Here is a 12386-nt window from a genome sequence, read left to right as displayed (position 1 = left end):
GACCACTGGAAAAATATTTCCCTTGATGCTTTTCTGGTGCTTGCCCTGCTGGTTATTGTGTAATTGGGGTGCGATTTCTGCCCATCTTTACTAATTCCTGGAGCTGTCATGGAAAGATGATTTTCGTGCCAGAAAATGACCTTATCAAAGGAAGGGCCCTCAGAGGCCATCTAGTCCAACTCCTGCATTTTATAGAGGAGGAAACTGAGGCCCAGGGAGAGGAAAGGGACAAGGCAGATAAGTGGCTAAGGCCTAAAATCCAGGTCTCCTTAAAGCTCCAGTAATAAATTGGTGATCCCCTTAAATGCCAAATCCCATCATGTGTTTTTAGAAGTAATGCTTTGTTTTTCTCAAAGCAACTCTTCTCAGGTCATTCTTCAATTTGTGCTAAAGCAAATTCTCCCCCATCTTTGTGGATGGCATTCTCCTTTGAGGGAGGAAGAATTTGGTTTCTCTGTCAATTAGAGGAGCTCGTTGTGGGGAGGTTTCATGCCAATTGGTGACTCAGCCTTGATATTCAAAGCTGAGATGTCAGCCAGTCAACAAGTAGTTCTATGCCTACTTTGTGCCAAGTATCATACTGGGTGCAAGGGATACTAGTATAGTACTTTTTCCTGACCTCCAGTCCCCCTTCACCAAATGCCATTGAACATTTCAGGCTTGGTGTCCCACAGGCATCTCAGACTCAATATGTCCAAAACAGCTCATTATCTTTTTCCCCAAACCTTCCTCTCTTCCAAACTCTTCCACCATTATTGTGTCTTTTTTCTTTTGGCTAGGCAGTGGGGTTAAGTGACTTGCCCAGGGTCACACAAGCTAGTAAGTGTCAAATGTCTGAGGCCAGATTTGAACTCAGGTCCTCCTGACTCCAGGGCTGGAGCTCTATCCACTGCGCCACCGAGCTGTCCCTCTCAGTCATTATTGTTGAGGGCACCACCATCATCCTCTCAGTCACCCAGGTTTGCAGCCTTGGTGTCATTCTGGACTCCTTACTGTCACCCCAGATGTCCCATCTGTTGCCAGATTTGATTGTTTCTACCTTTACAACATCTTTCCTAGGTGTGCTCCCTTCTCATCTCTGACATTGCCTCCATCCTGGTGCAGGCCCTCATTACTTGCTCACCTGGACTATCACAATAGCCACTGCTTAGCACACTGCCCAGCATGTACTGGGCACTTCATAAATGCTTAGTGACTCACTGATTGGTCTCCCTGCTTTGAAGTCTTTTCTCTGCGCTAATCCTTCTTTTACTTAGCTGCCAAAGTGATTTTTCTAAAGCATTGGTCTGGCTGCGCTACCTCTCTCCCAGCCCTCCCTACCAAATAAACTAGTGGCTGCCTGTTTCAAATAGAAAGGCCTCTGGCATTTAAAGCCCTTCACAACCTGGCCTCTCAGGCCTCTCCTCAAGATTCTCATGTAAGTCTCCCCACCCCCAACCTCTTTAGCTTATGACTTTACCTCATACTTAACTGACAAACCTGAGGCCGTTTGCCTAGAGTGCCCTCTTGTGCCCTGATCTGGATTTCACATCACTCAAATATACCCCCCATTATCTGTCTTTCTGCAGTCTCTGATGAAGGGGTAACCCATTTGCTTGTCAAGGCCGCCTCTTCAAACATACCTTTGATTCCTTCTTATCTTTTTCAGCAGATTGCCCACCCTGGGATCCAGACTCTCTTAATCTCCAATCTCACTTTCTACCTTCCTCACCACCTAGCATCCTCTAGCTCTCTTCCCCTCCCATAATCCTCCTGGTCAGTGTCACGCTTTGTGAGTAGAGAGTTTGGGGGGAGGGGGGGCGCACGTTATGGAGGTTCATAGGACCAGATTTGGCGACTGATTGGATGTGTGATATGAGTGAGAGTGAGAAGCTTTCAAAAGTGGGTACCTGGGAGGATGGTGGTGCCCTAGACCAAGGCCTCTTAAACTTTTTCCACTCACGACCCCTTCAGCACTTCTTAAACTTGGGGGTTGTGACCCCGTATGGGGCCTCAACCCACAGTTTAAGAAATGCTGCTAGATAGTAATAGGGAATTTCTGAAGAGGGGTGGATTTGGAGTAAGTGGGGTCAAAAGCTCCAGAGAGGTCAGGAAGGATGAGGCCAGAAAAGGTCATTGTATTAAGATGTGAAGAGGTGATGATGATGATGATGATGTTGATAATGATGATCGCTAACACTTATTTCTGTAGTAGTTTAAGGTTTGCCAAAGCTGCTTCCCTCCCTGGGTTGCTTGCCAACCTCAGAGAGAACAGTTACAGTAGAGTAGGGGGTGGGAAGCCAGAAATATGCAAGATCCATAGAAGCTAATAATAATAACCTCCATAATGCTCACCTGCATCTGCTCTCATGGATCTGGGAAGTCCCTTTGAGGATACAGTCCAGTCAGTCAACAAGCATTTATTAAGCTCTTTTTTTTTTTTGGCAAGGCAGTTGAGGTTAAATGACTTGACCAGGGTCACACAACTAGTGAGTATCATGTATCTGAGGTTGGATTTGAACTCGGGTCCTCCTGACTCTAGGGCTCGTGCTCTATCCAATGTGCCACCTAGCTGTCCCTATTAAGCTCTTTCTATGAGCCAGGCACAGTGCTAAGCCCTGAGGCTACAAAGAAGGACAAAGCTACAGTCCCTGCTCTCACAGATGGGAGAGACAACATGCAAACAATTAGGTACCTATAAGATAGCTACAGTATAGATTGCAGCCCAGCCATGCCCAACCATTCTCTGTTATTCTGACTCCTTGCCTCCCTCCCACATGTTAACAGCAGCACAGGAAAAAACCAACCAGCCAACCAAACCAAAACCTTTGGCATCTCTTATTTCATTTGAGGGCTCTTTCTAACCCATTGAAGTAGTCAGGGCCAGAATTATCACCTCCATTTCACAGATGAAGAAACTGAGGTTCAGTGATGTTAGGTGGCTGGTGTGAGATCACATAGCCACCAGCTGTTGCGTCCAGATTGTCTGACTTCTAGCCCTTCTTTCCACTTCTTGCCACTGCCTGATGCTGTCTCTAAGGAGAAGCTTGAGAACAAAGAAACCCTTCTATTGACTGGCTGATTGCACTTTGAAACTCATTCACACTAAACTGTTAAGTCATTCAGCCTTTGATTCCTAATTGGAGAATGGAAGGCTTTTTTTTTTTCCTCGAAGGACTCTGTAGCATTAGCGAGCAGGTGAAGAATTTCAGAAGAGACAAGGGTTCTTTTGAAATCCCATTAGGCCTAGTAGGCCAGCCCTGATCATGGACCTTATTCAGGCTTTTTTAGTTTCCAAAGGTGATTTGGGGATGTATGTATTGGCAGTGATAGTGTTCAGAAGGATTACTCCATTTTTTTTCTCTTCCCATTTTAGTCTCTGGGGAACACAAGTGGGGTGGCTAGGGTGAGGCTGTCCTGGGCTTAGTGCCTAGATGTGCCCGTATCCCTTTGTCCCCAACTTCTTCCAGGACTAGAGCCTGCCCTGACTCTTGTCTGTTCACAGATCACCTCCACCTTCCCCATATGTCCCTTTTCTGCCCAGGCATAGATTGGGTCTTCTCTTTCAGCCCCTCCTCCCCTAGCTTCCCTCTGACTTCCAGGTCAGCCCCTTGGGCTTCCACACAGAGCACATTGACCACAGACCCTTTCTCTGATGTTCTGGGTCACATCCATACACCTATCGTTGCCATGTGCCCATTGCCTGCTGAACAATAACCTCTTTTAAGGATGAGAAATTGGGGGGAAACTCAGACAGTTGTCTAGGCTGGACTTGACCATAGCTTATTTCCTCAGTATTGTGGAGCTCACGGGCTCTGGAGTATCCATGAGGATGAGGACGGTGCTTCATCATCTCCACAGGAAGGAAGGGGGGTGGGTCACAGAGATAGATGCAAGCCACCTGAGATCTGGCCAAGATGTATTGGAAATTGGCACAGCTAGCCTGGCTTCAAGGGCCTCCTGTTGAGTGCACAGCCCCGGGATGCAGCCAGGTGGCTGCAGGGAGTGTGGCCCAGTGGGAGAGGAGGAGTACAGGAGGGGTTTCGGGATGAATAGGAAGAGAGAAGAGAAGGTGGATTTCAGTGATAGCTGGGCAAAGAAGGAAAAGAGAATACATAAAGGAAAAAGGAAAGGAAAGCCGCAGAAAGAAGCTGGCTGTAGTCCCAGAAGAAACTGTTTTGTCTGAGGTAGAGAGGAATATTAATGAAGGAGAAGGGTAGTAGGTAGAGTACAAATGAAACTGGGGGCCCAGAAGTAGATGTGTGTGTAGCACACACTGGGGAGGTGGTGGTAGTGATTTCAGCCCCTGAAACAAAGGAAAGGAGAAGAGGGATTTGGAAGAAAGCATTAGGAGCTGATCAAGTACGTATGCCCTCACTGGATTTGCCTACTGCATAGGAAGGAACCTTAGACATAACATCTGGAAACACATTTGGTAAAATGTGGTGGTTGTAAACTTGTGAACTTTTGGGACTCCATGGGCCAGGGCCATGCACTTTGTAAGCCTCTGACTTCTGGCTGGACCCCTCAATCTCTGTTCTCAGCCCAGACCTCCGAGACATCCTGCTACCTTAGCCAGTGATGGGAACTCCAATTTAAACTGGGCCTCACTGCTGGATTCATCTTCTGACAAGGCCATCTTAAGAAATCAGTGAATGCTTTTGACAGTGGACCCTCCCAGAAGTTCTGTGCTATAGACAGGGTAGATGTACTTTGCGCCTCTTTATTAAATGGGAAACAGGCTGAGAAGCTTTTAGTGACTTTGCTGAGTACACAGGATTGTTAGGCGATAGAGTGGAGTGGCTAGGATGCTGGGCTTGGAGCCAGAAAGAGGTCAGGGCTTGATTCCAGCTTCAGGCATTTACTAACTATATAACCTTGGGCAAGTCACTTCCCCACCTTGGATCTTAGAGGGGGGCTGGTTTTGGTGACCCAGGATCCTTACAATTCCATTTCCATGATCTTTTGCTCCTTAGATAAGAAGCAGAGCTGAAACCTGAATCTTGGGTTGGAATCTTTGTTTTTTCATCCCTAGTCCATTCTTTCTTTCTACAGTGTCATGGTGCCTGGTACAAAACCTTCAGGGGGCTCTCCATGACTTAGAAAATAAATGGCAAATTTCTTAGCTTTGGTATTCAAGGTCCCCATCATTTAGTCCCAATTCAATTTTCTGGTCTTATCTCCAAATATTATGGTCCATGAACCCTTCACCACATCTGCCACACTGGTCTTACTAGATTCCTGAACAAGAATGTGTATACTTCCATCTCAGTCTGCTCAGATAAAAGCTTCCCTGTACTGATTTTCCCTAATTACACCCGCTTCTGCCCTCCTTCTCACTAAGGCTCCTGTGTCCCTTAGCAGATGCTGCCTGTAACTTGGGTTAGTGGAAAGAGACCTGGCTCTGGTGTCAGAAGACTTGGGTTTAAATCCTGCTCCTGCTGCATACTACTTGTGTGACCTTGGACAAGCTTCCTTTCCCTGGGCCTGTTTCCCCATCTTTCAAGTGAGGGGGTGGGCCAAATGGCCTCTGGCATCCCTGCTCTAGATCCAGGATTCTGTGTATGACCTTGAGCAAGTCCTTTCCCCTGACTGTGTCTCCTCTGTTAAATGAGAGGGTGGACCTAAGCTGACCTTGGAGGCTCCTCTATTCTAGCCTAGGTCTGGGCTCCCAGAATCTTCTCTTAACCTAGATGGTAAAGTGACTAGTTTGGGCGGCACCCAGGAGGGATGTTCTCGAAATGTTTCTCAGTGATGGTAAAATGAACACAGGAATAGGAGGCAGTGTTCACTTTGCCAGGGCTTTGAGACCAGTGAGCAAGGACTGTTCCGATGAAAAGATTTCAAGAAATGGGAAGAGTTGGCCTGTGATAAAAATCCTCTGAAAAGAATGGAAGAAATGTAAATAAAATCTGAAGGGTTAACACAAAAAAGAGTAAAGTTGTGTTATAGGAGAGACAGAACTGTGGCATTGAAATGGGACAGTGATGACCAAAAATGAGAATTTCAACAGTTCCATGGAATGAGGGAGTTGTTTGTGCTTCCTGTGTGCCAGGCACTGTGCTAAGTGCTCAAGTTACAGAGAGAGGCAAAAACAGCCCTTGTTCTTATGGGGGAGACAACATGTAAATAACAAGGTCCAGACAAGGTCTATGCGGAGTGGAGGTCATCTGGAACATCATCTCACAGGAGAAAGGTATTAGTGGATGGGGAGACCCAGAAAGTCTCCTGTAGGAGGAGGGATTTGAACTAAATCTGGAAGGAAGCCAGGGAAACTCCAGCCCATAGGTGAGGAAGGAAAACATTCCAGGCATTGAGGACAGCCAGTGCAAAGATACAGGGGGGGAGATGGAGTGTCCAGTTTGAGGGACAACTGGATAGTGGAGTGCGTGAAGGAGAAAGGGGAGTAGAAGATTGGAATAGTAGGAAGGGGCCAGGTTGTGAAGGGCTTTCAATGCCAACCAGCAGATTGTGTATTTGATCCCGCAGGTAATAGGGAGCCGTTTGAGCTTATTGAAGAGAGTATATGATGTAGACAGATGTAGGAAAATCACTTTGACAGCTGAGTGGAAGATGGGCTAGAGAGGGAGAGAGGCCAAGGAATTCTGAGCCTCCAGCAGTAGTGAGGTGATGAGGCCCTGAAGAACCTGTTGGTGTGAGGGCGATGATGTGAAGGCATGATGACAGAATCTTCAACTGCTTGGGTTTGTGAGGTGAGCAAAAGTGAGGAGTCGAGTGTGACGCTAAGGTCTGAGCCCAGGGGGTACCAGGAGGATGGTGGGAGGGGAGGAGAGATGCAGGATGATTTGAACTCCGATCTCTGGGCGCCAATTTTAGTCCCATTTCTGCTGTGTTTCACTTCTTCCTCCTTGACCTGAGTTCGTAGTTTCTGAAGCCTTTTAGGGTCAGTTGCATTATGACCTGGGCTTTCTAAAGCAAGTGTTTCTGTGATTTGGCTTAAAGTTCATACTAAAAGGAGAAAAAAGGAAGAACAGAGTTTTACTCTTAGTCATAAAAATAGCCTGTAGGACAGCAGGAGTATTAAGTCTATAAATATGTACATTCTAAGTAGATGGAGCCATGAGGTCACTTACTGTGGTAAGAAGAAGCAGGGTGGGCAATAAGAAAGGACCCAAGAAAAACCCAAGACAATTTGAGTTTCTTCAAGGTCAATGAGGTAGAATTTGGTGCTTGTGAGTGGGAGCTTCATTGCTCTTTCTGTAGAAAAAGCCCATGCTAGGAGATCCCTTTGTTGGAGATGCCTACATCCCCCAGATAAAGCTGCATTCTCCCTTCCTGAAGACGAGACTTTGAGATGCTCTGTTCTGTATAGTTGGTGACTCTAGTCCTTAGCCATTGGTGGGGAAGGGGGGGGGCACAAACTCTATTCCTTCAGTACTAGCAATGCCCACGGGCTTGGGTGATGGGAAGAGCATGGCTGCTGTCACCCTCTAACCTAAGGCTACATTGTTCCCAACTGTTAGACTCTGAACTGACTGGAGGCTGGGAACTAGAGGACTTTTTGAGGTTCCCCACCTCCAAATTCCTGACTTTATTTTCCCATTTGGTGTCTCTTTTCTGTTTTTTCCTTTGTCTTCATTTAAATTAAAAATCCACTAGAGGCTGATGTCTCTCACTGTAAATTATCTGAATTTAAGTCTCCACCATGTGGTTAATTGGCAGGGTTTGATTTAATAACGCCAGTTGAAAGTGTGACCTTGCTACCACTCACTGCCTCCTTCCTACCTAAAGCAGCTTTAGCATTTGCATCAAATGTATCTGACATTTTTCTGAAACTACTTTCTTGATGAACCTTTTTTCCCCCAGCATCGTCTTTGCTGATTTCTTCATCATGAATCTTATTCTTTGGGTGAAGGGATCATCAGCTGCAATCCCCTTTGGTACCCTGCTCGCCATCCTTGCCATGTGGATTGGCATTTCAGTCCCCTTAACATTTATCGGTGCATATTTTGGATTCAAGGAACAGGTAAACTTTGGCAGTATTCGTTTGGCCATTAAATAGCATTTGAAAAACTCCATCTTTATTGCTGTACTGCAGCGATTGTGGTCCAGCCTTCCTGCATCCAGGCCTTCGCTGTGGTGCCAGGTCCTCCCTGGGGCTGTGCTGCTGACGCAGATCCCTGCCTCTCTACGCTTCAGGCGACAGTCTTCATGAGTGGCTGTGGCTGAACAGATTCATCATCATTCTACTGACGAGCCTCTCTCGGTTTAGCTAGGCTGGTTCTCTGATGAAAGACATATGGTCCATTGCCCAGCTCATAGGCAGAGCTTTTCCTTGCCAGGCTTGTGCTCTGATGGCCTGATGTTTTTGAGCACAGGGTCACCTCCACACCATGAAGAGGCATTGCAGGAGGACGGTAGGGGATACGTTTGTTATACGGACCTTTCGGGGGTCTCTAGATGCCCATCGTTTCATCCGTGTAGGCACTCCAGATGGGGAAACTTCACTGCCGTACATCAGCACCCCTTTTGTAACTTAAGAGTCTTAAAAGATTTGCAAAGAACTATGCTCTCTAAAGTGGGGAGCCTTGGAATAACCCCAGAGGGTTAGTGGCTTGACCTCCTTGGAGTGTGTGTTTAAGCAATGAGAGGATGAGAGGAAAGGTCACATCCCACCCTTCTCCAGCACCCCCCTCCATGGCCAGTCATGGGCTTGTCTCCAGCACAGCTGCCCTTCCTGGGCTGTAGCAGAGGCCCCTCTGTGACAGTCACTGCTGCCTAGTTGCTAGTGAGTAAGCCCTACTCCTACTCCTTCCCTGCCTTTTTGGATTTTTGTTTTGTTTTTTTTTTGGTGGCAGTGAATAGCACAGGGTGAGCACTCCTGTGGTTTATGAGTATCTGTTCCCTCCCTCCCTCCCTGCCCTGGCCCCAAGGCCACCTCTTCTTCTAGAATTCCCTATTTCTCATGAGGGCACCACCATGCTTCCATTGACAGAACTTGACAACCTCAGTGTCATCCTCATCTCCTCACTTGCCGTTAGCCCATGAGACCAACCCACTGCCATATATTATTGTTTTTACCTTCCCAGTATCTCTTGTATCATGTCCCCTCTCCTCCGCTCTCATAGCTACCACCCAAGTTCTGGCCCTTATCACTTCTAGCCTGGACCTTCCAAGTAATTGGTCTCTCCACCTCAAGTTTCTTCCCACTCCAAGCCATCCTCCACTGGAGTGATTTCACTACATTGAAGTTCTGACCTAGTCACTGCCCTGTAAACTCAAGTGGTTCCCAATTAACTTTCAGATTAAATAGCATTTCATCTTTATCTCATAAGTGTTGTAACGTCCCTAATCATTAGCATAGTAGGATATGTAGGTAATTTATCAATAAGTCAATGTACACATGGGGATGCGTGCCCAAAAACTTTGTAAGTGAACAAGTGACTTGCCAGTGCTGACAAAGCAAATATATGTCAGAGGGAAGACTTGACCAGGTCTTGGTGACTCCAAGCCTGGCCCTCAGTCTCTGGTGCCACATAGTTTTTCTGTATATACCTATGATAGAAAAATTGCTGCCCTTGGTAACACTGGGCAGCAAATAATTGGAAATGTTTTTAAGAAATACTTTTATTTCGTTGAAGATAGTTCTTAATGTTTACATTTTCCCAAATATGTTAATGTGTTTCCCAAACTATGGAATTTTAGAATCCTCTTTCTGATGTGGCAAAATTAAGAAAACATATTGTAGGGAAAACTGACTCCTACCAGCCCGGGAATGCAATAGATGTATACAGTGGGCAAATCGGCCGAAGAACAGGAGCCAGAGAGAAGCAGCCATCCAAATGGTTTACGGGCTTGAGGTTAGTCGATCCCACAGATGGGAAAGGAGAGCAGGAGACTAAAAGCACAAATCTGGCCAGGTCATGAAAGAATTGTAGAAGAAATAGCCAGAGGCTTCCGGGAAAAACTCTGGAAAGCCAACGACGTTCAACTGGGCCCATAACCCTGCCAGAGGACAGAAAAAAGCAGGTCGCACCTTGTACCATCTGGATATCAAGTGGAGCTTTTTTTTTCTTTTTGGTGAGGCAGTTGGGGTTAAGTGACTTGCCCAGGGTCACACAGGTAGTAAGTGTTATTTATTTGAGACTGGATTTGAACTCAGGTCCTCCTGACTCCAAAGCCAGAGCTGAAGTGGAGCTTGTTTCTAAAGAAAAACTCTTTGCCCGTGTGGACTGTTGCCTGTTGTGATAGGTTACTGACCCAGCTTGGGTAATCAGTCCGGTGAAATCTAAAAGGATAGACAAATGCCTTGGCCTAGTTTAGATATGGCCTCCAAGAATGGGAGCTAAAGTAGATAAGTAAGCACTTGGTGTCTGGGGTTTTACGTGTTCTAGGATTCTCTGTGCTGATTATTTCTGTACAAAGTTATTTTCATTTCATCCTGTTCTGATTTTTATCTTTAAGCCAATTGAGCACCCAGTTCGTATAAACCAGATTCCCCGGCAAATTCCCGAGCAGTCCTTCTTTACAAAGCCCTTGCCTGGCATCATCATGGGTGGCATTTTGCCCTTTGGCTGTATTTTCATTCAACTCTTTTTCATTCTGAACAGTATTTGGTGAGTATCGATTCTTCTTCATTGGAGACATTTTTTAGCTATTCCTTATTATTTGCTGAATTCACTATTCTTGTGTTTTGGAGAATTTATCAATTCAGCTACAGTAACCACCTTATCTCCCGATTGTCTAGAAATGAAGTATTACCCAAAAGTGGATTTTCCAGGTAACTAAGGCTCACTTCTCAAAACACCAAGACTTTTTCAGGGGTTTGATATTATTTCATATTCTTTTTAACAATATATTTTAAAATGTAATTTTTCTTTCAATGAACAAAAATCTATCTTGTCTCTCTTCCTCCTACACACTCTCCCCACCCCTCCCTCACTGAAAAAGAAAGAAAAACAAAATCCTTGTAACACATGCAGATCCAGGCCAAAAACACCAAGACTTTTGCAGATATCTTTTTGGATGGAAATTTTTTTAAAAATGTAGACAGAGGACACTGAATATAGTTTAACCTTTTCTTCAAGATTCAGGGTAATCATGGCACGATGTCACTACTTATTTGGACCCTACAACTTTGGGGTGGTTTTTTTGGTTTTGTTTTGAGGAGCCGCCCCTCCAAAATGTCAGGTGTCACTTCTGAGCTGGGTGGGCCTGCTTCTAAGAGCTCCGTGCTCCCTCTCCCCTTTCTTCTGTGCTGCTTTTAATCTGTAATGGCCTGAAAAAAATCCCTTCCTAGAGGTTGTTAGAATTACATGTAAATTCAGAGTCAGTAGCTCAGAATAAAGGCATGAGGGCCTCTCCTGCAGAGTATAGTGAAAGGGCTTTAGTTCCCTGGCTTTGAGTTATGGCCCAAGCTCCAGGGCCTTTTTGTTTACTTCCTGGTTCTTGGCTGAGTTTAGGCTGAGGTTGCCAGGAACTGGCTAAGTGGGGGGTTCCTACTGTAGCTAGAGTTGTAGAGATTGGGGAAAAGGTGCCCTACTATGGAGTGTTGGGGTGCATAGAGGTACTCTGTGTGTATGGCTGCCTCATGCCTTTGCCCCAAGTAATGCTAGCAGACTAACCCTGTGTGCCCTTAAAAACAGGCCTAATCATGCTCATTAAGAGCCCACCTCAGCCCGAGTAGCCCATAAGAGGTACAGAAGGTAGATTGTTTACAGCGACAAAATCTTTAACGTGGCCGCAAAACAGATGATGGCAATGGCATTTTCCAGATGTTTTTGATGGAACGATCATTTTTTTAAGCCAAAATTGAGAAATTCCTTAGAATTTAGTTTTTCTTGCCAATAAAAAATATGTGCTTGGTTATACTTGCCATGTAAAGAAATTCCATTTATTCCCCAGAATGAGACTATACTTTAAATGTGATTTTTAAAAAATGAGGTATGCATTTAATGATTTTTCCCTTATCCCCAGAAGACTTTTTAAAATTTATACCTCATATCCCAATTTAGTCAGTTCTGCACTAATGGAGGGGAATAGCAGTAAATATCAGCTGGAAATGGGAGGGTCAGGCAGCCAGGGAGGGGGGTGGGGTGAGAATTGGGTCCTGAGTGTTTAGGTTTCTAATCAGGTTCTAGAAACTGTTATTTGTGACGAGAGTGCTAGCCCACTGAACACCTGAATCAGCCATCGAAGGCTCCTCTTTCCCTCCCTGTCCAAATGCCTGGACAACAGCCATGAGATGGGTTGCTCTCAGTGGAGGGAGTTCCTAAGCTGAAGTCACAGGCGCACGCGCGTGCATGTATGTATGTGTGTGTGCGTTCTAATGAACATTTACATCCCTCTGGTTCTTTCAGTCTCTAATTTGCATATGTATATTATGTATTCCAATATGTTTTATACTAAATGTATATTTGTAAATACTTATAATGAAGTCTGTGTAC

The 12386-nt window shown here is 45.5% G+C and overlaps 1 protein-coding gene across 2 annotated transcripts in view; it reads left to right on the top strand.

Moving 5' to 3' along the window:
* The window catches only part of LOC110197722 (transmembrane 9 superfamily member 2-like), a 76233-nt gene that overhangs the window by 52527 nt on the left and 11320 nt on the right, over window positions 1-12386 (top strand). The window contains exons 13-14 of one of the 2 annotated variants that reach the window (XM_020971764.2): window positions 7807-7966; window positions 10405-10556. The exons of the other annotated variant lie outside the window; for it this stretch is intronic. Coding sequence (XP_020827423.1) covers window positions 7807-7966; window positions 10405-10556 — 312 coding nt within the window. The remainder of the gene's footprint in view (window positions 1-7806; window positions 7967-10404; window positions 10557-12386) is intronic. 2 annotated transcript variants of the gene reach the window in all.

The sequence above is a fragment of the Phascolarctos cinereus genome, unplaced genomic scaffold, assembly GCF_003287225.1.
Source record: "Phascolarctos cinereus isolate Bilbo 61053 unplaced genomic scaffold, phaCin_HiC Scaffold_8;HRSCAF=390, whole genome shotgun sequence".
In the NCBI taxonomy this organism is placed as follows: domain Eukaryota; kingdom Metazoa; phylum Chordata; class Mammalia; order Diprotodontia; family Phascolarctidae; genus Phascolarctos; species Phascolarctos cinereus.
The sequence above is the reverse complement of the archived record's forward strand: the minus strand, read 5'-3'. Positions and strand labels throughout refer to the sequence as shown.